Source organism: Abramis brama (genome assembly GCF_963993115.1).
Source record: "Abramis brama genome assembly, chromosome: 17".
NCBI classification, from domain to species: domain Eukaryota; kingdom Metazoa; phylum Chordata; class Actinopteri; order Cypriniformes; family Leuciscidae; genus Abramis; species Abramis brama.
In genome coordinates this window covers 14,008,357-14,034,840 of record NC_139979.1, presented here as the reverse complement: position 1 = coordinate 14,034,840, position 26,484 = coordinate 14,008,357, and the positions used below count along the sequence as shown (strand labels likewise).

At 37.7% G+C, this 26,484-nt stretch overlaps 1 protein-coding gene across 4 annotated transcripts in view; it reads left to right on the top strand.

Annotated features, from left to right (window-relative positions):
• Positions 1 to 26,484, top strand: part of sema6cb (semaphorin 6Cb) — a 155,038-nt gene that overhangs the window by 113,987 nt on the left and 14,567 nt on the right. For 2 of the 4 annotated variants that reach the window (XM_084088148.1, XM_084088149.1), the window contains 12 exons: positions 9 to 99; positions 373 to 495; positions 569 to 657; positions 1,855 to 2,072; positions 2,242 to 2,373; positions 4,949 to 5,104; positions 5,308 to 5,481; positions 7,687 to 7,824; positions 10,598 to 10,675; positions 17,764 to 17,822; positions 18,704 to 18,754; positions 23,831 to 23,983. In XM_084088148.1, the coding sequence (XP_083944274.1) occupies positions 9 to 99; positions 373 to 495; positions 569 to 657; positions 1,855 to 2,072; positions 2,242 to 2,373; positions 4,949 to 5,104; positions 5,308 to 5,481; positions 7,687 to 7,824; positions 10,598 to 10,675; positions 17,764 to 17,822; positions 18,704 to 18,754; positions 23,831 to 23,983 (1,462 nt within the window). The remainder of the gene's footprint in view (positions 1 to 8; positions 100 to 372; positions 496 to 568; positions 658 to 1,854; positions 2,073 to 2,241; positions 2,374 to 4,948; positions 5,105 to 5,307; positions 5,482 to 7,686; positions 7,825 to 10,597; positions 10,676 to 17,763; positions 17,823 to 18,703; positions 18,755 to 23,830; positions 23,984 to 26,484) is intronic. The other 2 variants (XM_084088150.1, XM_084088151.1) reach the window with 2 other exon arrangements.

Sequence of the window (26,484 nt, the reverse complement as noted above, 5' to 3'; positions counted from 1 at the left end):
CTGGTCAGATGTCATCTCTGGAGCAGGATGGAGAGGAGGTGGTCGGTCAAGCCCGTTGCCCTTTCGAATCCCGCCAGTCTAACGTTGGCCTGTTTGCCGGTGAGCTGGCAGAGCACCATCCGTCTGGGGAGGAAGACATGAAATCTCCTATAATCTCACTAGTGTTCCACTGACATTTTACAAAGTGCAGGAAGTCTCAGTGAGACAGCAGTGATCACAGACGCACAGAGATTTAAAAGGGACATGGGGAGATGAGACATGTCTCTCATTTTCTCTTTGTGCCATATATACACTGAACCGAACTGAGCTCTGCTTTGTGGGGTTTTGTGTTGTTTTGATTTATCAATACTTATTTCTCACCTCACTTCCCAGGCGGTGACTTCTATTCAGCCACAATGACGGATTTTCTAGCAAGTGATGCAGTGATTTACCGAAGTTTAGGAGAAAGCAGTCCTGTTCTGCGTACCGTAAAATACGACTCAAAATGGCTAAGAGGTGGGTCACCTGTTACGTAGGTATTTTCTCTATAATTTCTGTTCTTTTTCTAATTGTGTCTTTGTTTATGTAGAGCCTCATTTCCTTCATGCCATTGAGTATGGGAACTACGTCTACTTCTTTCTCAGTGAGATCGCTGTAGAGTACACCACCCTTGGCAAGGTCAGACACTTCAAGTACACTGCAAAAATAATTTTTTTAATCACTTCTTTTGTTTTCCAGGAAAAAATGTAAATGTCCTTTAAACTAAATAAATTTACATGAAGCAAAGTTGCATAAAATATTAAGATTATTGTCAGAGTATATTTCATTAATCAAGTTTATTAAATTATTTTCAGACTGTTTTATTCATGTTTTAAGCAATTTATGTATATATATTAGAGATGCACCGATTCATCGGCCAGGGACCGGAATCGGCGGTTTTCCGCCTGATCGACCCGTCTCGCGTCTTTCCGATTCCGTCTGTTTTGTTGCCAGCGGTACAGGGAATAACGTCAGCTGCGCGTTCTTGCTCTTATCTCTCTGATGGGAAGTGAATGGTCAAATACACAAAAAGTTATGTCAGAATGCCTGTCTTGGCTGTGTTAAACAGAGTCAGTTTTGGAACATTAAATAGTTGAGAAAGATGACGCCTGTTGTGTAACAGTATATTGGATCCATGCATAAACTCTTAAAGTGACAGGAGCCTAATATTCCTGCTGCTGTCTGTCATGTTAATAAAAGAACAAAAGACAGAGAAAATCACTCTCTGTTTTTGACTGAATACGTTTACTGAATACGTTAACTTTAATTGTAAGCATTAATCTGTATTTAAATTTTACATTGAAGACTATCCAGTGTTATTTTACATTTGATTACTTTAAATTCTGTAGTATTTCTTACCTGACTGTATACCCACCTGAAAAACTTTAAGCCATGTTTATTTCATTGCTCTCTTTTTTTCTGTTGCATTTGTTTGTGTTGTTGTTTGCAATTTGTTTTTGTTCTTATTTTATTACTGACTTTTTACTTGTGTATTTTTTATGAAATTAAAACTCTGCATTGAAGAAAAGTAGATTTTTGTTTGTATATGCCGTCAATTATAGTTCTTAGAAAATCGGAATCGGCAAAAATCTGTATCGACAGGTCACACAAATACATCTGAATCAGCCAAGAAAATTGCAATCGGTGCATCTATATATGTATATATATATATATATATATATATATATATATATATATATATATATAAATATAAATATAAATTATTTTTTTATTTTTTTTTATCAATCCTAGTGAAGAGGTTTGAAAGAGGTCACACACTTCCTTTTTCTCATTTCTCATTTGAGACACATTCTTTGTCTCATTTACTTAAACCAGGTGGTGTTCTCTCGAGTCGCTCGCGTGTGTAAGAATGATAACGGCGGTTCTCCGCGGGTTCTAGAGCGGTACTGGACTTCTTTCCTGAAAGCACGATTGAACTGTTCAGTTCCAGGCGATTCTTTCTTCTACTTTGACGTTCTTCAGTCATTAACCAACGTCATGCAGATCAACCACAGGCCTGTGGTGCTAGGTGTCTTTACCACTCAAGCCAACAGGTACCACAGTCCCACCACAATATATTTTGTATTTCCACACACACTTCAACAACTCCCTAAATGTATTTAACTCCAATCCATTTGGTCTGTTTGTGAATGATTTGTTTGTTGCATTAAGAGTTTGTTTAGATAAAATAGGTGGAACCAAACAGAGTTTTTCTCTCCTCAGCATCACCGGTTCTGCTGTATGTGCATTCTACATGGATGACATAGAGAAAGTGTTTAATGGGAAGTTTAAGGAGCAGCGAAACAGCGAGTCAGCCTGGACGCCAGTTCCTGATGAAGTGGTGCCCAAACCCCGGTGAGTCACGAAGGGTTATCACAATACTAACAATCCATTTGACACCAGTATCAGTCAATTTCACCTTTCTCAAAACCATTTTTAACTCTGCAAAAAGTATCCTGTTGATCAATAGCCAACAAAACATTGTATGGGTCAAAATTATCGATTTTTCTTTTATGCCAAAAATCATTAGGATATTAAGTAAAGATCATGTTCCATGAAGATATTTTGTAATTTTCCCACCTTAAATATATTAAAAAAATATTTTTGTGAGTGAATGCAGCACAATCGCCAATAGAAATGGACAACTTTAAAGGTGATTTTTTTTTTTTATATTTCGATTTTTCTGCACCCTCAGATTCCAGTTTTTCAAATAGTTGTATCTCGGCCATATATTGTCCTATCCTAACAAACCATACATCAATGGAAAGATTATGTATTCAGCTTTCAGATGATGTATAAATCTCAATTTTAAAAAAATTACCCATAAGACTGGTTTTGTGGTCCAGGGTCACATATATTACATTCAAAAATTTGAGTATTCTTAAAGTAGTGCTCCATTAGGTAAATACAGCTTTAAGTTCTCGATTAACTATTCATGTAAACATTCAATAATGAAAGAACATAGACCGCAATTATAAGCAGCAGAGATTAAAAAAATAATGAATGAATTAATGAATTAGCATTTATTTGAATTAATTATAGAGAGAGAGAGAGAGAGAGAGAGAGATATGAGAGATGCGTGTATGAATTACCTGAATCTGATCAGCATCTCTCTCTGTCACGGACGTCGCTAGTGGGGTGAAAGGTGGTGACAATTCCACCCGCTGCCCAGGGGGCCCCACAAAATCCAGCAGGGAAGATGAATTCTTCAAATAATGGTAGAAGAGGATGTGGTACTGGTCCTTCAAGAGTCACTCTCAATCTGTCTGTTTATAAAGCCTATAAAAAAAACAGTCTTCATGTATTTTACTACACTTCAGCTTGTGATTCTTATTAAGAGGGGGTACATTTTAGGATTCTTTACCTAACCCAAGTCTCTGAGATCCTGACACCTTGCACTTCTGGAGACTCCAGGTAGGTTGCAGTTCTGGAAAATGGTGGCGCTGGAGACTTAAGGGTTCCTGATGGTTTCACACTTAATTCTTTACCTTAATTCTTCATTCTTTTAAAGTTAACATGTGTCATTTCTTCTCCACCTGTTTTTGTCTGACCTTGCTGACTCAATGAGTATTTCATGCCTTAACTGCAATTTTTAGTATTGCATTAGTATTGCATTCTTCTCATGGGCATTTAATAATTTTTGACTTTTCAGTCTGAGTTAAATCTCTTTTTTGGCTTATTTTATCTGTAAAAGAAAAAGTGCCTAATAATTCTGCACACCTGAATATAAGGCGTTTTTCATTTCCAGCCTTCATGAACAATTATATATCACTTATAAATGATTAAATACAAAATTAATTGTAGTTATTACGATTAATGTGGTTTGGAATTGGTAAAATGTGCCTGAAAAAAAAATATGATCAGAAAATCAACGTGCTTAATAATTCTGCACGCACTGTACAACACACTGCACTTGGATGAATACATTTATTAGCTTTATTTAATAATATATTACCAGTTCCATATTATCTTTATTAAAAAATAAGACAATAAATGATTTTTATTTTTTAAATTTGACTGCATTCTTGGCAATTTCTAAATGTTTACTTTTTGATTTATGAATTATAACAGACTGATAGGAAGAAAAAAACACATTATTTTGCTGTTACTTTTTTAAAATTGGTTTATTATTATGTAACAATTTCTTGCTTTTTGTTAGTTTTTATTAGTTGTAATTTTTATATAAACATTTAACTTTTAAAATAAAGGTTTTACAACAACATCACCATCTTCTGTTATATGTGGGCCTCCATGATCATCTATTGTACAGTATATGATAATGGTAGAGGGTGGTGGGGGGGGCCCCGAATCCTCTAGCTACGGCCCTGCTCTCTGTTAACAATGAAGCTGTGAGTTTAATTACTTTAAAATCGACAATGTTACCCACTTGTTGCTATTAATATAATGTAGTGGTTCAGTAGCAAAGCTTTGATTTTTGAAGGATTCTGTGAAATTGAAGTCTGGAGTAATGATGCTGAAAATTCAGCTTTGCCATCACAGGAATAAATTACATTTTAAAAGATATTAAAATAGAAAACAATTGTAATATTTTGCAGTATTGCTGTTTTAACTGCATTTTTGATCAAATAAATGTGATATCCCTAGTGTAGCGTGAGGCACTGCACAAAAGAATATATTAACACAACAAATCCAACCTAAAACACCACATACACACAAGTGCCAAAGACTTCCTTTTCATCTTGCTCTGCGTGATATGCCTGGACCTGTTCTCTGGAGCTCGGAGAGCAGCTTGTTCGGCCTGATGGACTCTAAAAACAGCTTTTATTTAACAGTGGCAGATGGTTGGAGGGGCTCTTGTTAATTGTATGTCTGTGAGCTGTTTTTATAGATAATTTCCATGAGCCTTCATGGGAAAGTCTGTGCAGGTTGAAGTCAATTGTTTTCTTTCTCTCTCTCTCCGTCTCTCTAGGCCGGGATCCTGTGCTGGTGATGGTCCTGCTGCTGGCTATAAGTCCTCCACAAATTTCCCTGATGAGACTCTTACATTCATTAAGTCTTATCCACTAATGGACGAGGCCGTACCGTCTGTCAACAACCGACCCTGCTTCACACGAACCACCAGCCGGTACGCACACACAAATAAGCATGCTCCAATAAAAATTAGACTCATTATTTTAATACTCTGCCTCCGTCTCCCGTTGTTTTCTCAACATCTGCATGTCAAGAAAACTGTTATTAGTGCTGGAGAATAAATAAGTATTTAGTGTTGTTAAAGACATGTTTGTGATTGTGTTTTATTGACTAATTAGCTTATGTTTCCTGATGTAGGTTCAAGCTGACCCAGATCGCGGTGGATACAGCAGCTGGCCCGTATAAGAACTACACCGTTTTGTTTCTGGGTTCAGAGAACGGACGAGTCCTGAAAATTCTCGCCAGCACACACCCAAACTCCACCTACAGCACGCAGGTTTTGGAGGACATAGATGTTTACAACCCCAACAAGTGAGTTATAATGCACACACACTTAAATACATACTCTTTTGTTACAACGTGATGATATTTTGTCTGCCCACACTGAAAGCAAAATACTATTTGTTGTTTAATATGCAACTATGTAGAGTTTTGGACCAATAGACTTCGAGTGCAACAGTAAGGTTCCAGAAGTTAAAGTTCCATTCATTTTCTCCATAGGGAAAATAGATTTCTAATGATGATTACTTATAAACCGTTAAAGACAGACCTATGAGGTTGTTAATCAACTGTAAGCTTTTGCTGAAGGCATCAAGCCATATGCATATTTTGCAATAAACGTAATATATATTGTTTTTTACATATGATCAACATCTTTAAATCAATAGTGTTATATTTTTCCATTGGTTTTAATTCAGTTATGTCATTTGGATTGCTTTTGGGGATTTCAGCTCTTTCCCTCATTAAAGCTGTTAAATTCACAGTGTTGTACCTGATTTTTCTGATTTTTTCCCCCAATGTTTTTAAAGTTCCCATGAGAGAAATGAATGGGAATACTTATTGAACTAAGGATGCGGAGAAACTTGCTGCTGTACCATATGTCAATCAGCTCACTGTCCCCGAGGTTATGGCTCTGATGCTGATCTGATTTTGATAGAGTTTGCTTATTAGAATACACATGAACTGGACAAGCCTGAAAAAAAAAAAATGTTTAGTGAGTCAATTGTAAGTTTTTAGTGTGAATTGAGTTGAAAATGTTAAATATTGTTGTCAGATTTTATTGATCTTTTGAAATATTTTATTGAAAAGGTTTCAGAGATTTCTTTATTCAAGTAGATAAGAGCTGTGCCAAGATGGCTGCCAAGTAGACTGACTTGCCTAAAAGGTATTTTAGGGATGCCCAGCCAAAGAAACCATGCAACAGATCAAATAAAATGCCACTTTTCTGAGCAAACATCTTCACCTAGAAGGTTCTTTCACTGTTCTGCTCTTCTCATGCACTTCACACTCATTGACAGGTCTCAGGCAAATATAAACGTGCACACACATAACCCCAAACTCTATGTCGACAGAGGCGTTTGATTAAGAGAGAATCTCTCCTCCAGTAAATGGGGCGGATGGTACGTGTGGAGCTGTAATTGTACTCCTGGGATCTTGTCCATGTTTGTGTTCCTCTTGTGTATCTGACAACAAGCCTCAACTCCAGCTGAGACTCACAAGTTCCACAACAAAATGTGACCACATCTTCAGGCAGCATTGCTCATTTTTCCCCTGAAAACCCCACCTCGCGTCAAAGTTAGCCTTTGGGAAAGACACTTGACATGATGCAAAGGATTTATTTAGATTATTACAGATACTGAGGAAAATGAATTACAGTCAGCCTTTATGGCATGACCTTCTTCAATCAACTCAATGGGAGTGACTCATCTGTGTGATGCACATACTGGATTTCTTTCTATATTGGGTATAATACCCAAGTATAATACCCTTTTTTCTTTTATTGGGGATTGCTTTTTCCTTCCATTAGAGAGAAAGGTTTATCCTAACCTCTTTTAAAACCACTTCCATTCTCCTTTTGAACACAAAATAAGATGTATTAAAGAATCACTGAGCTGTTCTTTTCTATAAAATGAAAGCATGTTGTGACCAGGAGAACATTTCAAGCACAAAAAAATGTATACGACTATAATTTTTCCAAAGTAGTCCATATGACCACTATAGTCATATAAAGTATGACTACTCTATATTAAAAGTTTGAGTTATGTGTGTTTGTCATTTTTATTAGTTTTGTTTTTTTATTATGTTTATATTGATTTTATTCATATTTTTTATTTCAGGTTTAGTTTTAGTAATTTTAGTACATCAAACTAAACTAAGTGAAAAATGTTGGCTTGGCATTTAGCTGAAATAAAATAACATAAAAAAATATTTTTATTTCAATTAATATTTATTTCATTTCAAGTGATAACTTTTTTAATGGTTTTAGTTAACTATAACAACCCTGCCTATTACATTTTTTAATGGATTCCTTAATGGACTCCGATGTATTGGATAATCCAGGTATTCCATGCATTTAGAAAATGTCCCTATTTCATTCTTGTAGGAATAGTATGCTAGTATCCAATTTCAAATATAGCCTTTATTAGCATTAATGTTGTATGTACATGTATGGTACTTTTGGATTCTCTTTAATAACTAAAATGACATTCCAACACAAACTACCATTTCTCTCTTCAGATGTAATGTGCGTGGTGAGGACCGTAGGATTCTGGGATTGGAGTTGGACAAGGACCATCATGCCCTGTATGTGGCATTCTCAAGTTGCGTGATCCGTGTTCCTCTCAGTCGCTGTTCTGACTACGGCAACTGCAAAAAGTGAGTGAAAATGCACATGGAACCCAGACCCCCAATCATTCAATTAAAAATGTATTGCATGTGAAAACACTTAATACAATCTTGTACTACACCTTTAAGTAACTTGTACTCTTTTAAACAAGTACATTCATAAGGGTTATTATGATAGAGTATTTTAAGATATTTATTGAAGATGGAGCCAACATTACAAACTCTATTGACGATGCAGCAGCTCAGTCCTCAGAGAAAAATCTAGACAGTCGTCTTCTAAAGAATCTTCTAAAAAAGTCCTGTGCCAGTTCTCTTTTGATCTATTATGGATAATGTTCTCCATAAGTGCAGTGAAAGCAGTGTGTGTTTCCAAAGACATTCATAAATGCATTGAAATTTAAACACAGATGCATTTTAGAGGGCAAAAGGTTTTAGCTTGCATCCCGGTCTTCGTTGATGTAGACGTGTTTCCTCCTTCGCATACTACAGTCCTCCAGCCAGCATCACCACATGCTTTGACTACTCTCACGTAAATTAGAGCCATCTGATTGGCTGAAGGCCAAGACACAGCAAACAATTCCTTTTTTTCCACACAGCTGTAGTATAACGAAGCTGATAGACTGTTTCCCCTTTTAAAAAGATCTCCAAATCCTATCAGGGAATTTCATTCCCAATTTCTTTCCAAAAGCAATCCTGATGTCTGATCCAACCGTGTCTTAACTTTTTACCAATATGTTAGCTCATGACTGCTCAGCCTCAGGAGAAACACTCACACGGGATTCTCTGTGGACTTCTCTTTTTTTTTTTCCTCTGTTTTTATCTCGCTGAATTGTTTTCACACACGCCGAGTGCTGGTTGCAAAAATAGCTGTGTTTGTTTAAATTCAAACAGGTTTAAAAACCTGGTCAAAGAGAATTGCAAAAAAATCGGTTTGGTATCAACCAGGTTTCCCTGAACTATCTTCCACTGGTTGGTCAAGCAAATAACTCCACCCCAAAATCACTCCATTGGTTGAGCCGCTGTTAGTCCATGTCAGGCAGGTCGCAATGTTTTTATAGCTATGTTTCTATCCAAAATTTGTGAACTTAGCTTGTGCACAAAATTGGATTATCACATAAAACATTTGCGAATAAAGCACCGTTTACATGTGTGATGTGTTCAAGAGAACAAAAATCGTCACTTCCTAGGAAACTGGCGCCAAATAACTGTTGCTGCAATCGGGAAGCCACTGTGGCTCTTTTATTCTACATCATAAATGACTTGTGCCTCAGAGCGCGCGGACGAAACGCGATAAACGCTGTCATGTTATCTTGCGTTCGGACGCCTGATGTTTGTGAACACAATCATGTGAGAGTTCTGTAAGGTCAAGACTTTGGCTCAGGCATTTTCAAAATAACTTAAACAATGTTTGACATGCTATACAATGAAACTGATCCAATCACATCCTCTGAGGCAAAGTCACAGTATTTTTGTTGCGCATCGAGTGATTTATTCAGTAAATGCGTTTCCATTGATATTTATGCACTTATGTCTTATCGGATAAAAAATGATCCAACTCAATTGAGCACATACATTTTTATGCAATTTTTTATGCATTTTGGAGTTTCCATCCAGCATTTTTTTTGTAATGGGATATCACAAAAATCGCATAAATTCGATTTCTTATAGTTGTTTATGTACTTTGAATGAAAATCGCAGTCCTTATTCTGACGTATTTCCTGTTGAAACTGAAAGTTTGGGTGGGACACGCTGTATCAAAGGGCTTGTGAGTTTATTTTTTAAAAGCCAATAGGCATTAGTTAGCTAACTAATGCTACTTGCTAGTTGGTTGCAGGTGGTATTAGGGGGTGGGACATTGTCATTCTAGAAAACATTTGATTAGACAAAAATCTGTGTAGTGCAGGATAAGTCATCAATATTTTTTCTCAGTTCTACCTGAAGAGAAAGTCTGTGAATTTTCAACATGTATATCAATTAAATGATTTATTATCCACCTTTTTTTTTTTTAATGCAGAAGTAAGCTATTTCCTATGAATGTAAAATAGATGATTTGCCGATGTAAATAAAGTATAACAAAGTGCACAGTAAAACTGTTGTCAACTTTTAGTAGGTCATTAGCATATAGATGTCTTTAACTTTAATTTTTTTACAATTTAAACTGGAATAAGAGAAAGTATTTTACCATTTTAACATGTCTAACATTTAACAATAGTTAATTTGTTAAAGAACAGTGACCAACAGGCATAGCATGGAGAAATTAACAACCTGTGAAGAGGAAAAAAATTGCAGAAAATTGGAAGTGACCTCTCCCTTCCACTCCGACTCATCTAGTCACCTCACACATGCTTTTTGTCCTTTCTTCCCTGTCTTTTGCTCTCTTTCCATCTCTCTTTCCATCTGTCTCTCTCACTGCTTCTTGGTGCAACTCGCCAGCTTTGCCATGTATCTGAATCTCAGTTGGCCTCTGGCAAACACAACACACCTGTCAATCATGCAACACAAATACACAAACACACACACACACACCTGACTCTACAGCAGTCAGTCACTTTTTTTTCCTCTCTCTCTCTTTTTTCTGAGTCTGACTGACTGTCTGACCAGCGAGAGGCATTAATGCTTTGTTATGGAGATGCCGTGTCTGGCTGTCCCTTCCAGCTTGTCACATACACTTGGAGAGAGAGGGGAAAGGGAAATGGGAGGGAGTCAGGAGACAGTGAGCGAGGAAAACACAACCTTTCCAGGACATGTGGTATGAGTTAACTCTGTGTGTGTGTGTGTGTGTGTGTGTGTGTGTGTGTTTTAGGAGCTGTCTGTCCTCGCGAGACCCCTACTGCATCTGGCTGAGCGCGGGGAACTGTGCCACAGTGGCGCCGGGATTCAAGTGAGTTAAAGCTACATCACGCGACCCTTCTATTAGTCTTGCCACAGTAAACACTTTTACGGTTCATTAGAATAAAAGAGCCTACACAGCTACTGAATTCTGTACACAAGCTGTCTGTGCAATCGACAATTTTGTGTGTCTATAGCGTGCATCATTGTTAAAGGTCTCTTAGGGCTTACGTTACTCTAAACATACTTAAAACATCTGGTAAAAATCAGATGGCCGTAAAATGTCTTCAAAATTTATAACCAAGTGCGGTTGCAGATTTTTTTTTCTAGACAGTCTATATACAATGACCAGGATGACTTCATAGATAACATTTAAAAGTAGTTTTACAGTAAAGTGATTTAGCATTCTGGTTTACATTTACAATAAAGTATTGATTTGATTACATTTATTTAAGGCATTTAGGTGTCAAACAGTGAACAATACTTTTACAGCATTCATTAAAGGGGTTAGTTCACCCAAAAATTCTGTCAGTAATTACTCGCCCTCATGTTGTTCCATCCCCGTAAGACTTTCGTTCATCTTAGGAACACAAATTAAGATATTTTTGATTAAATCTGAGAGCTGGATCACTCCTCCATAGGCTTCTATGGGATCGAAACTTGCCGGCCCAGAAAAGTTAATAAAGGCATCGTCAAAATAATCCAAGTGACTACAGTGGCTCAAGTACAACCCAGGAGCGTTGCGCTGTTACACTACGTGAATTCACTCAGGCCCACACAGAAGAAAATGAATAGTTTAATAAAGATGTTATTTTTGTTCGTTTTTTGCGCACAAAAAGTATTCTCTGATGAATTCATGCATCTATCTATGAATATATTACAGACATTAATAATGTTAACATTTTACATTGTTATGCCTTTGCCAGGCACTTTAATTAAAAGTGACCTACATTGCATTCAAGGTATAATTTTTTTAGCTGAATCAAACCAATGATTCTGGTTTGCCAGCACCATGCTCTACCATTTGAGCAGCAGGAATACTAATTCACGTGTTTTTAGCAGTTGCAAAGATCTCTACCTGAAAGGTCATGTTGACATACACACTATTTTATGAAATATCAGCTCTTGTCAGGGATGTATCTACAGTAATACTGCCTCTCCAGTTGTCAAGCAGAAGTTAATTCGTTGTGTGTGTTATAATGAGTGCAGATCGAGGGATTGAATTTGTTATTATTAATGTTTTGCTGAGTGGTCGCTGCGGTTGTCATCAGTTGTGGAAAGCAACAGCAGCAATATTCTTCCCAGCTCGCTTTAATGTTTCCCTGCTCCTGAGTCACATCCAGTGACATACAGCTGCAATTTTGGTTTATTAAAGAGAAGTTATAACCCTGAAGTGGAAATGTTACTGAGAGATCAACATCTTATTCTTAAGTTATTTTAATTAAGTGTTTAATTATATTTTCTGACCATAAACTTGATTATTGGCTCTTAATGTGTTGGCTCCTAATGTGAGTATTGATCTCTATAAACAGAGATGGGGAATCATTTAATCTTGAACTCATGAACATTGTTACGTACACAGCAGATTTCCAGACCGCAGCCAACAAAATGGACAGAACTTGTGAGAGTACTTATCTGTGTCCCAGAAGAGCTTTGGTTTACTCCAGCATTCAATTATATGCTTCCATAGCCAAACTTATGTCAGAGTCATACATCTTCTGCTGTCAGATGCCATACAGTCTTCCATAATCATAGAGCACATTAGAATTATAAAGAGCTCTAGAATCTTGGCTAGAATCTAGAATTTTGGGTTTTGTTACAGAAACCAAAAGCAGCAGCACTGAAAATATAAAACTGATGTAGATGGAATAACAGAGTTTTAAAGTGTGTCAGTAATATCTTAAAAATACAATAAATCAGATCAATTACAAACCAAATGGTAGAATTGAATTACACAATATAGAAATAAAATACACTACCACTACCATTTACCAGTATTTTTTTTTTTTTTTTTATTCAGCAAGAATAAGTGACAGTAAGACCATTTATAATTTTACAAAAGATTTCCATTTCAAATAAATGCTGTTCTTTTAAACTGTCTATTGATCAAAAAATATATATCACTGTTTCAAGAAACATATTAAGCAGCAAAACTGTTCTTAACATTGATAATAAGAAGAGATGTTTCTTAAGCACCAAATCAGCATATTAGAATGCTGACACTGAAGACTGGAGTAATGATGCTGAAAATTCACAGGAATAAATTACATTTTAAAATATTGTAAAATAGAAAACAGTTATTTTAAATTGTAATAATTTTTTACAATATTACTGTTTTCACTGTATTTTTGAGCAAAAAATGAATCACACCTTGGTGAGCATAAGAGACTTATCAAAAACACACAAAATCTTACTGACCCCAACCTTTTCATTGATAGTGTAAATGTGCTATTGTTCATCACAGTTTAGTAGGTAAAGAGCAATTATTAGCACAAGTCTTGTTTTCACATCCCAAATAATTGATTTGTAGTGAAGACGCATTTAGATGCACTTTATTTTCTGATTTCACCATGTTGATTAACTTGACCTGTACTGATTGCCACTATTACCATAAAGTCCATAAATTCTGCACTTTTGGCAATCAGACTTATTGCACATGAAAGTGCAATATATGGCTGAGATCAACAGGTCCAAACTGGATGTAGTCATTTTCAGGAGTCAGTGTGCACACATCACATTAAAATCAACTAGTCATGTTAATCACATGATCCCTTTACAATGGGCTTTTGCCCTGAATAAGCTGCAAAAAAACTTAATGCTGAGTTTAAGTCAGGCAACGTGAGACTTGAGAGAAGGAGAACAAGGAATAAGACAAGAGAAAATGTAGCTCCAGAGCGAACTATGCATTTAAATGCTAATCAATGTAATCTAATGAAATTCTGCTAGACTGAGAGAGTGAAATGTAAGAAAAGAGGGCAATAGATGTATGATGGTAATACTTTGGCTTTCTCGTTTTTTAAATAGATCTGCGGCTTGTTTTTTTGGGGTGTACTGCGGGTAGAAGAATATGAAGAAAATATGACTTTATTATCTTGTGGGATATTTTCTCTTTGTGTTCTCCTTTTCCCTATTCGCTCTCTCCCAGGGGCAATTTAATCTCCATATGATGAGAGAGCGTGTTTGTGCTAATGTATGTGTGCAAGTGTGTTGGCCAATTCAGGTATAATGAAAAGCATGCATCTCTGAGGCATATTGATGTTCAGATATTATGCACCTGCAAGATCCCAATTTACCACTTTATGCAGGAGATTTTTTTTTATCTTGTCCTTCCATTTATCCTTCAATATGAGATGAAGTCATCCCCGCTCCCTCTCTTTCCCTTTCCTTCCCTCTCATTCTGTCACTCTCTCCCCTCTCAGGTTAATGGAAATAAGGACTTTAAATCATGTCAGGTAGAGAGGGCTGATTCACAGATAGATTGAATATGCAGGGCAGGGCGAGGCAGGAGAACGGCAGGGGCTGAAATGGGGTGCCAGCATTAGATGATAAGTTGTTTGTATGCTAGTGTGTTTTTTCTCCGAAGCATTTTTAAGGGGTCATGACATTGCTTTTTTATGTTCTTTGGGGTTCACTTATAATGTTAAAAAAGATTTTTGCACAGAAAAATGTAATATATATGCAGAAAAATGATTATTTCCAACAACCTGACCCTCTGCCTGAAATTCTAAGTTTTTTAAGGGACGGCTCCTTTAAGACTTGTCAGTAAACGGCCACTGTTGATTGGATAACATCATTTCATAGAAAACAGTATCAATGCCTACTTTCAATGCATTGCTATTTTGAGGCAACTGAAATAGACTGTGCCATTGACCAACAAAAACCTGGTCTAAAGTCAATGGCGCAGTATTTATTTTTTTGTTATTTAAAGGGTGGATTAGCAATATGAGCCTATAGGCGTGTGCACAACGTGTGTACACTCTGCTTATTACACACACAGGGACGTGCAGCAGTACACAAACTACCCAAATATTAAAAATAAAAGGATTACAATGTAAAAGATTATTATTGGGTGCATAAAGATATGGTGGAATCTGGCTTGTCCCGTAGATGGTCTGCTTGTGCACTTTAACCTCGCGCACGAGCAGATCCGTTTCCTCTCTGGAGAAGCGTTCAGTCTTTCCACTTGCAAATTCCGCCATGTAAATAGCGACAACTGGCTTTTAAAGGTAATGGGAGATGAGACTCTGATTGGTTTATTGCACGTTACCCCAGAAACACCTTTTTTTACTTTAGTCCTTTTGGTGTGTTCAAGTGCAGCTTTTTGGCCGAGACGCAGACGACGAGAGGCGACAGCGCAGTCAGCTCTTTAACGTCGGCTTGGTGTGTCCTCTTATATCCTCAAAACCCTCTTATACAGTATGTCAAAAAACCAAAGCACATTTTTATTGACCATTTTCATGATCCATTTAAAGGGATGGTTGATTATGATTTCACTTTTCTAACTTTAGTTAGTGTGTAATGTTGCTGTTTGAGCTTAAACAACATCTGAAAAAGTTACAACGCTCAAAGTTCAAAGCAAAGGGAGATCTCTTTTTAAGGACTACAACAAATGGCTGGTAGGGACTACACAAGCTTCCTCCCGGGTTAGTGACATCACAAACTCTAACATTTACATAAACCCCTCCCCCGGGAACACGCAGTCCATGTTGAGAAGAGGAAGAGTTGTTGTAGTACAACACATTTGTGAATCTGCTCAAGCTGTCACGTCCGTCTTTTCACATTTATTGCAATACAGTACGCAACACAAATGCAATAGCATGTCACTCTGTAGGCATCTTACAACAGTTCCAACACTACCGATTTATAGATTATTATAATGAAAGAATGTGCTAGGCCTAATCAATGACTTGAAGATAGTTAACTCCACATTAGCTACATAAATTCATCAACTAACCATTCAGAAACGTCCTGTTGCATTCTACATGTTGTCACTTCTTGAGTCTCTCCATTATTGTCCGACTTCGGTTTGAACATAAAAGGAAGAACAGTCATTTTAGTGTGTGTCTGCAGGCTGCTAACACACAAGCTGTTGAAGCTCCGCCCTCTGTGCCGGGAGCAGCAGCTCATTTGCATTCAAAGGGGTACACACAAAACGGCACGTTTTTGCTCACCCTCAAAAAAAGTGACAATTTTAACATGCTATAAAAACTTATCTGTGGGGTATTTTGAGCTAAAACTTCACATACACACTCAGGGGACATCAGAGACTTATTTTACATCTTGTAAAAAAGGGGCATTATACCACCCCATTAAACAGTCATCATTGTACCCTGTGCTCCAAGGTTAGGTAAATTCCACTCAGATAGGTCAAATGTACTCACATTAAATCAAGTATTAGACAAAATATTTGAGTGAAGTTATTTGCATGAGCTGTCTGTGTTAAACATTTTGATGACAATGACCCCAAAATATGATGATTAAATTCAGTGGTCAAATATATAGATTTAATAATTTGCACTTATTTTATAATTTTACAGTACTAAAGTAAAAATAAGATATTTTTTTCTGCAGACCCCCAATAATCCCTTGGGCCTGTCTTGTTTCCACAATAGCGCAAAATTAATTGCACCAGGCAAATAGCACTTTTCGTGAACCTGTAGTAAATCTAATTTAAATTCAAATCAAGGCATCTTTGCCCTGAAATTAATGATCATAATTATGCACTAATAATTAGGTCAGTGCAGAACTTGATTGCAAGGTGCATAATGAATAAGATGCCCATTCTTGCGCTGAAATACCACACGCCAAAAAGTGCTCTTAAAAACAAGTGATTTTTGAGAATCCTGCTTTTGGATTTTTGGATACAGAATCGCATACTTCATTAGACCACGGCCCCACCGATCTGATCACATCTCCATGGTAACACTTAGAGGAAGCAAAAAGCGTCAGAACACGTTATGCGTCTGTGCGCGAGATGTCACTCAGGTGCTCGCCTCAGCAATGACATGCTCGGCTCTGTGATGCCAGGAGCAGTGGAACATTGCAGTTGCTCAGAGCAACGTGTCACCCTGGTTACGCTGTTAGGCTGTATGAGTCAGCAACGTCCCTCTCTGTAAACATATTCTATTCAAATTTGACTTAATATGCTGTTTTACCCAAACAATCATTTCTTTCACACAAAGGGTCTTACAGTACATCTAAAATAGTCAAAGCTGAAAGCGCTCTTATTTTTTTGGCACTCGTGCGCTTGAATAAATAAAACTTCCCGTAGCTTGTTCTGTTAATTTGACATGTAAACACATTAATTACATATGTGCACTTTAAATTCATTCAGCGTTTGTTAATAACATTGGGGCTTGATATTTGTGTAATGATTTGAAATGACGTGTGAAAATGTTCTAAATGTATTTTTCTTTTTTTACCCACATTGAAGCCTTTTTTTAAATTTTTTTATTAAAATATATTTTGGCATTACAAACAATAGGATTATTGCACTAATATTACTTAGATATTTGTGGAAAACTGTTCACTTTATTGTTATTTTTGCAGCATCATGTTGAAGATGAGTCAGTCTCCGTTTCTCATTCAAATTACGTCTGTCACAAAAACATGGTCATGCTGTGATGATGTCCCTGTGTAATTTTATTTTAATGGCTTAATGTCAGAAATATTTAATGTAAATGGGGTTCTGTAGGGGTCAAAACTTATGATACAACTTTTGAATTGTGCATGTCACTTTATCTGCAACTTTCAGACTTAGTGCGATTTACTGAGTAATATGTTGCAGTTCCTATAAAATTGCCAAATTTATTCTCATTCGGCGCTTAATTTAGAATTCTTGTGCACATACTACATACTAATACATTTGCATTTGTTTCTTGTCTCATGAAAACATGGCTGTAAGTCATGGAATAGAGGAAGTGTACTTGCATGGCAGACACTCGATCCTCAATCATATTGTAACGTTATTTCCCTTTACAGTTGCTTGGAGAGGCATCAACAGACTGCTGACAGCACAACTAATTAGAAGGATCATTCAGGGAGAGGCTCACAAAAGAATGATTGTCACTCCCTTGTCCTCTTTCTCACTCTCTTCTTCTCTCTCTGCTCTGTCGTTCTTCCTCTCTGTCTCTGTCACAGGTCTGGATTTGAACAGTACGTGGAGAGTGGATATCCTCAGTACCCAGACAGCTGTCATGGTGAGTTTCAGATAGTCCGAGCTGACTTGCTCCCAGAGATCATAACTCATTCACACTATTATTACATCCCTACACATTCCTGCTACAACTCCACTATTGTTCTGAAGACTCACAGAACTCTAGAACCCTTCTGAAAGAATCTTATGGAACATGTCAAGAACATGTCTAGGTCATGTATCACATTTCAAAAAGGAAAGAGACAATAAGAAGTCTCATCTTGCAACTGTGCAAGATTTTTTTAATTATTTGTAATTATTTTTATGACAACTAAGCACCTTTCCCCATTCTCAAAAAATTATTTAAATGCTGAAATATAGTATAATTTACTTGATTTTAATTAATAATATAATAAAATTTCAAAAGTGATCTAAAGACATTTATAATGTTACAAAATATGTATATTTCAAATAAACTTTTTCTAAAACTGTTCATCAAAGAATTTTTTTTTTTTTTTTTAAACACAATAACCTTACAGACACCAAACATTTAAATAATATAATATAATATAATTATGTACAAACAGGGTTGTTGTGTTCGCATTACAATAATGAAAACCTGGGGATGAAATGTATATATTAGATTCATGTATCGTGTAACTACTTGTGCTGCAATTACAAAAAAAACGTACATTGTTGTGCTGTAATTGCAAAAACCTTAACTGTAGTAAGAGTACTGTAGTGTCTGGCCTTGAATGGCTTATTGTATTTATGCATCAAAATGGAGATGGATGCAATATGGTACTATAAGACAATACTATTCAATAAATAATTTGATTTATTAATAGAAAAAATCACAAAAAGCAATTCTTCTGCCAATTATTATAATTCATTAGGCTGACTGTAGGCCAACTTGATCTCATTCTTCTTTTATCCTTTCTGTAGATGTCTTGGCCACAACTCGCAAACAGAACCCTGCGGTGGACTCTGCGTACGGTCAGTGCCCTAACTCGATCTCAATTCAGACGTTTAAATTGATTTAGCAAATGATTACCCATTGTCCAGCCATATTCACAGTCATGTTCATATCCATTGACCATTTTAAATCAGAAATTTTTATGGCCAGCCATTATATTCAGTAAAGTTCGGCCTTGCATTCAACAATAGGCTCACAGATTGCTATTATTTTTTCTACATTTGTCACTGCTATCTTGGTGTGAATATTACATCATGTCTTTTATCCGACAGTTTGCCTTTCACGCACACATGCATAAATCTTCAATCTGTCCTGTTCTGACCTCTGAGTAGCTCTTACAACAGCTCTCAGAGAGGCGTTAGTTTCCCAGATCAATAGAGTCCGTTAGACAAATGACCCGCAGTGAGGCTGCAGATCTGGACGGCAGACAGAAATGTCCTGCAGCGCTCTGGGCCATATCACAGAGCTCTGAGCAAGAGTTTTGGAGGAACCACTGAAAATCACGATCTGACAAATTAATTTTCTCACTGAGTGGATGTGTGACGGACGGCATGTCTGTGTGTGTGTGAGAGAGAAAGAGAAACAGGGTGTGTGTGTTGTGATAGACAGTGTATGTGTATGAAAGATTTGAGAGAGAGAGCATATGTGTGTGCTTTGGAAGGAGAGAGGGAAAGTGTGTGTGTGTGTGCGTGCACGTTTGTGTGTGGTGTTGAAGAGAGAAATAGAAATGTGCAGTATTATATTTCAGACAGTCATGAGCTAATACTAGCTGACAGCTTGCGTGTGTGTGGGTGTGTGTGTGTGTGTTAACATCCCTGGGTGGTGTTGTCTGATTTTGATTCTAAAGCGTGCCAGAGGATGCAGTGTGATCCGGGTCAGAGCATTCAGCTATTGTACCACATACAATACGCTCTGCGCCCCTCACACACACATATCACAGCTCCCCATCCTCTGTGGATCATGGAGAAATATCCAGTATATTTCTCAAAATCCTTGTATTACCATCTGGATTAGTCACATGAGGTTATTAGCATAGATGAGTTTCAGTAAATAACATTTCCAAGTCACCTGATTTGTTCAGTTCTAATCTCCAGCTTATAAATAAGAGCTGATTATAGTAGTAATATATTTCTAAGATGGCCTACAGTCTGTCCATCAGCCAGTGGACTACTTGCACAACTACTTCCGCATTCTACTTGTTATTACAACTCGGGAGTTTCCGGTAACAGCGTTCAGCACACCTAAACATGAGAACCCATTGCTGTAAATTGATTCAAACAATGAATCATGTTCTCTTCGCTAACATGGATTCTCTTGAACCTGCTGAAATGTTACAGTTTAGATGAGCACTGACGCCCTTTGGTGAAATAATCACGTATGTTTAACAGCCGCTGCTTTATCAGGTCACCTTTGGTTGGATTAAAACTTCATGTTCCGTTGAGTTTGGAAAATTTCTTTACACAGTAGTCATCAGAATGTCTCTTCTCTTCGATTTTTTAATGTTCTTGCGAACAATCATTTTAGGTGGCGTTTAGTCAACTAGGTGACTACAGCGCATTGAAAATATAAATAACCAGAAGTAAATTTGTTGTACTATTTCAAAACAGAAGTGTGTCACGAAGCTCAGTGCAAGTAGTCCAGTAGAGAGAGATGAATAACTCCCTGGTGACTATCTAAATTTTGTTTCTGTTTGTCAATAATAATAATTATAAGTTTTATTTATATAGCACCCTCCATATCTCAAGGATGCTTTACAATGTAGATATAATAAGAAAAAGATAACAGCAATAGGGTAGACAATAATAACAGACAAAACTACAAGCAGAGGAGGAGAATATTACGAAACAGTAGATTAGAGCAAGGATAATACAAAGACAGTAAAAGGGGGACTAAATAGACAAAGTAGAACACAGCAACATAGATTCAAGCACACAAAAAAATACATAACACTACTTTAGAATGATAACATCCAGAAAACTAATGGGTTTTGAGTTTCAATTTCAATTCAGAAATATTATTAATGCAACATAGTAACCGGGGGAGAGTTCCAGTTATGGTTTGACAGCACTAAATAATCCACCCCCCATAGAAGAGAGGTGATAGGGATCCTAGGGAAACCCAGGGACCTTGGTTCGATATTAGTAGAATATTGGGTAAGGAAGGAAGGACTTAATTTTGATGGTCCTTTTTGAACATTCTGTTGACTATAAGTAATGTTATTAAGTAATGCAACTAAATTGACATTTTAATTGAATTAATTGTTTGCCCCCCAACAAACATTCCACTAACTATAAGTAACTTTGCAACTACATGTCAACTTATTCTAACCCTAACCCTACCAGTCTACTATACTCTACTAACACTCTAATGAGAGTGAAGCGGGTCGCACACCGGACGCGCAGCTCAGCGCCGCGCCACGTCTAGGACAACTCTCACCTGAAAATCCGTTAGCATCAGCAATTTTCTGATTTCTGTAAATAAATATAAAACTAAATGTATATTACAGCACGGGGTGAAGTCCGTATATACATTAACTACGATTTGAGACACATAAATGTAAATTTAATATAAAACTATGTAAATGGCGCTCTGTGGCGCGGCAGGATTTTGAACACGGTCCTGAGCCGTTGCTGGGCGCCGCGGACAGGCGCCGCCGGTGTGTGTACTCTCATAGAGAATGATGTGTTCGAATTTAAAAGACGTGGCGCTGCGCGGCGCGGCGCTGAGCTGCGCGTCCGGTGTGCGACCCCCTTTAGTAGACATGTAAGTGCAACATTAATTATAGTCAACAGAATGTGTTACAGGGACCATCAAAAGAAAGTGAAACCAAATAGATTAAGGAAGATAGGATAAATTAATGAAGGAATGAAGGAAGGGGAGATTAAGAGAAGAAATGAAGGGGGAAAAGGGATGGAAGGAGATTAGGAATAAGATGAGAAGGAAGGAAGTGCAAGAATGGAAGTATGAAAGATTAAGAAAAAGAATGGAAAGAAATTTTAAAGGAATGGAGACATTAAGATGAGGAAGAAAGGACAGAGAGTTTAAAGAAGGGATAAGTTAAGGACGTGAGATTAGATCAAAGAGGAAATAAGGAAGGTAGAAAGCAAGGGGAGAGAAAGATCATGGAAAAGAGAAAGAGAGATGGAGGTTGGCATCATGGCATGTTATGGATGTGTGGGATGCTGGATGGTGTGTCCCTGTGCTCCTCTCTGTCTGTGGTGTGAAAGAGCACACAGTGGGTGCACACATTCAATGAGCGTCCCCACTGCTTCATTCAGCCAGCAGAGCTCCTCTTCCAGCCAGTGGAAATGACATGGCAGTGCAGCTTCTCACCTCACGCTGAGACAAAGCCTCCCACAGCACCTTGGCATGGTAATTAGAGCTCTACCTGCATTCAAGAGGAGTCATTACATCCTCAGAACACTCGCAGTCTTCCCACTGCGTGATAAAGCCATCCCATTGTGAAAGGTGGACGAAAATTCCAACAATGCACCACTGTTTTCCGACAGCTCTTTTCTTCCGGCACCCTTTAAATAGAATGGAAACGGAATGATAATAAAAGCATCCCGTGTGCCAGCCCCGAGCTCCCCTGATGAGCGGCCACTGTGTGGCACAGATGGCAAGATGACAGGCTTTATTTAGAGGTGGGCAGGCGGAGGATGGGCTCCGCGTTTGGCCACGGTCAACCGGCTGCTGCTGATGAGTATTGTGTGCCGCAACATTAAGCATTAGTCCGGTGATGGAGCTCCTCACAGCAGCCTGAGCACAATGACAGTGAGTCTTTCAGAAAGAGAACTCCGCAAGGTCACCAGTACTTAAATGAGGAGAGCTAAATCTCTGAATCAGACTTATGAGGATATCCACAAAGTATGTGGTCCGCAAGTGTGTTTAGGATCAGCGGAATTGTGTGAGATGGATGGAGAAGGAGAAAGGGAGGGGAAACTGTTCAAAAAGAGGCTTCTGTGAGATTAGCTCAGTTTGGATCAAATGCCTCCAAGTTTCGATTCTGCCAGCTCTGGGGTTTGAAATTCATGTGGTATCACAACAAAGCAAAGAAAATGTAATATTGATTTTGCAGCAAGAAGATGCGTTTTGTTTTTTTCATGTTTTACGTGATTTGTACTGTGATTTCTATAGCACCCTTCATATAAACTTTATAACTTCTGAAATCTTTTACTAAGCTATTTAAAGGGATGGTTCATGCAAAAATAAAAATTTGATCATCATTTACTCACCCTCATGTCGTTACAAATCTGTATAGTGGCAAAATAAGATTTTGGTTTTACTTTTTTTGTCCACTCAGTGGAAGTCAATGTTGTTTTCCGTGTTAACGTAGTTCTATGTATATACCATTATAGTTTTTAGTAATATTTTGAATTGCCTTTTTGTTAGTTTTAGTAATTTTGTATTATGCTTTTGTCATTTTTATTAGTTTGTTTTTAATATTTCTTTTTATTTTTAATTTATTTTTTTTATTTCATTTATAGTAATTTTACTTCAGATAGTTGTCAAGGCAGCATTTCTAATTTTCATGAAGTTTTTTTTCTTTTAACATTTATATTTTGTTTTATTTCGGCCTTTTCAATTAACGTAAACTTTACTTACTTTTAGTTTCATTAAATAGTTTTAGTTTCATTATATGGACAAAAACAGTTCAGATATTTCTTTAAACTAAACCCTAAAATGAAAATATGTCGTTATTCTGTCATTGCTCTCATGTTGTTTCAATCCTGTACAATGTTAATTCTTCTGTAGAACACGAAAGAACATATTTTGAAGAATGTTTCAGTTGTTGTTGTCCATAACAATGAAAGTCATTGGGGTCCAAAACAACCACATTGGACCCCATTGACTTTCATTGCATGGACCAAAAAACACTAAGGCATTTTTCATTAAACAAAATTGTACAGGTTGTGAATAATGACAGGGTGAGTAACTGATGACTGATTTTTGGGTAAACAATCCCTTAATTGATATTATACAAAATGGAAATATGCTGAACTAATATATTTAAATGGATGTTTTCCTGATTTAAAATGCATATCATGGATACTTCTGATAAGTAACTTTGTTACCCCCTTCCAATACAACCACAGGGAAGACCTCACCCACAAGCGCCAGCACAACCAATCAGGGGCCAGCTCTGCCTAAAGTCAAGGGTGTCTCTGAGACAGGTACCCACCCCGAGGAGGGGAGGCAGGGAGGGCAGGGTTCTCCTGACTTGGAGCCAGGCAGTGTGGAGATGGAGGGTAAGGGGGTGGGGAGAGGGCCTTGGCCCATTGTCTGTCTTCTAGCTTCCCTTTATCCCAAGTTTCAACTTTTCTAGCGCTGTATTGGATTCCACTGTGTGACCCCACAGCTGCGCACAACATAAAATATACTCACAAAGAAACAAAAGTAAAAGAATCACACCGACTAACATACAAACAAATACAAACAAATTCTCTTTCCTAAAAAGACACCTTTGAGTCAAGCAATCTGCTAGTCCGTGCTCATCGCGTTCGACCTTCCCTGTTGTTCCATCCAGACAAACAAAAGGAACGAATTTGTCTGCAGTCGTCTTTGTTGTTTTAATACATTTAAGTCTCCCCTACATCTCCAAAGATACTTTGCCTGGATTCCACTCATGTGTCCCTGGCTGAAGTTTGCGAGAATGCAGCAAAATGATCATAAATCCTGCGCCTGCCGTTATGATCATCCACTCAGCCTGTAATGAGAAGCACCAGCAGTCGATAAATAAACAGCTACTACAGACCCGCGGGCAGACTCCGCCTGATAGAAATTTTCAGCGTGCAATCTATTCAGCCGTTCGGTCAAGAGCAGTCGCACGCTTGTGCAATCAAACGACCCGCAGACAGGAGAGGTGCGGTGCTTTAGTCACAACTCACCTTATATCTCCCTCTCTTCACCTCCCAACTCAACCCTCTACTTCTGTATTACCTGTTGATGAGAGGTAATTTGTCACACATAGAATACACACAGAACCTCAGAGGGCTGGTGGTTTTTCACACCCTGCCTCAATGTGGCATTTAGTCATGCTGATTAATTTAAAAGCATACAACCGTTACTTCCAGTCTAAGCAAGAGTTTCTTGTCTGTATTTGGCATTCCAGACCAGAGGGGAGAGGTGCAGAGTGGGAAATTATCATTTAAATTTACTAATTTCACATTCAATGGCACTTCATTTTAATCTACAAAAATATTAGTTTGATGGAAAAAAAAAAAATTTATTTAAACATTCTGTATATTAATTAAAAGTTTTTTTGCATTTTATGCAGAAAGAGCATATTCACAATGTGACTTATCTTAGTTTGTTTCATTTTGTGCAGATGCAAGCTGTGTTATTACATTTATGTCATGTATATACAGATTAATCTCATTAATAGGATGTATTTGGGTGACTTAATTAATTCCTCTAGAAAAGTGCTTCAGTTTACCAGTGTTCATTCACTCTGCAAATTTGGCTCTAGCGGTTCCTTCCCTGGCATTATTGAACGGAATGAATTATTGACGGTTATTCAAGCTCTTAGTTAAAATGCTGAATGATTCATTTGCTAATGATTCGATCTTTGCCTTTATTCAGTCGGCATCATTGCGGTTTATTTTAGCAAGCAGGGTCAGAGTCAACCTATCCATTCCATTCCTACGGACTTAGGTAGTGTTGACTTAAGCATGCGTGGTTGAATCGCTCTCTCCCTCTATATATATAAAAGGAAGCGATAATGATGTCTGCCGAAACTAAATCTCTATTTGTTCTGAGGTGGCTGCTGCCGAGTCCATGCCGCTCGTTAATGTTATTTTAAACACACCTTCTCACAGGTCATTCACACACTCGAATAAGTGCTATGATGGCAGGAACTCTGGCTCCTAGATAATTTGCGTGAGTGTTAGAGGACGGACTGCCATGAGGGGGTGGGCGGATTCTGAAACTCATTAAAACACAGTCGAAGATGAACTGACAATGAACCCGGCTGAACTCCGGGCTGAAGGCGCATTCGGTCCTGCAGAGAGGCTATTAATACCGCAGCAGGAAGAGAAACAGAGGGAGAGAGACTGAGGTTTAGGGAGTCAGCGAGGGATGGAAACGTTGAAATTGGGTGGAAGACATTTAGGCGTTCACATCGAGGAAGTGGAAAGATAATGGAAAAAGACGGAGTGCAAAATCTGCTGATTTTCAATCCAATCACACACCCAAACAAGACTCCAATAAAAAAAATCCACTCAGTAAAGGCAGGTGTGGTAACGGCTTTAATCGACTTTATAGAAGCTCTGCTCCCGAAAAGAGCAAAGTGACGTCCTTCTCATTAAAGCTTTCACTTGTAAATGTCACAGTCAGCCTGCCGCCCATGTAGCCAGTGCCAGGTAATAATGTCCATCACCAAAGGTCACAAAAATAAATCCAGTTTTCCCCGAAAATTCTCTTTATATCAACCGAGCACATGCAGACTCGACACACAGGCTATTAAGTAGTGCACACACACTAGTTATTTTCTAAAGAACTGTGGGCTCATACGGTGCTCGGATCCATATAATGCGCTTCCTAAAACCCTCTGCCCCCCTCTCCTTTTCCATGCCCCCTTCCTCTCGTCCTCCGGCCCTTCTGACTGGAGAGATGTAGTGTTCTGTTAACCTGCCTGTTTTTTTTATTTTAGTTTTTTTTTCAAACTAATGCTTCACCTTATGTTCTAAAGCTTCCCTTATTTTCCCCCTCTGGGTTTAGTTTAGAGTCTCGTAAAGCCTGAGCTCTGACG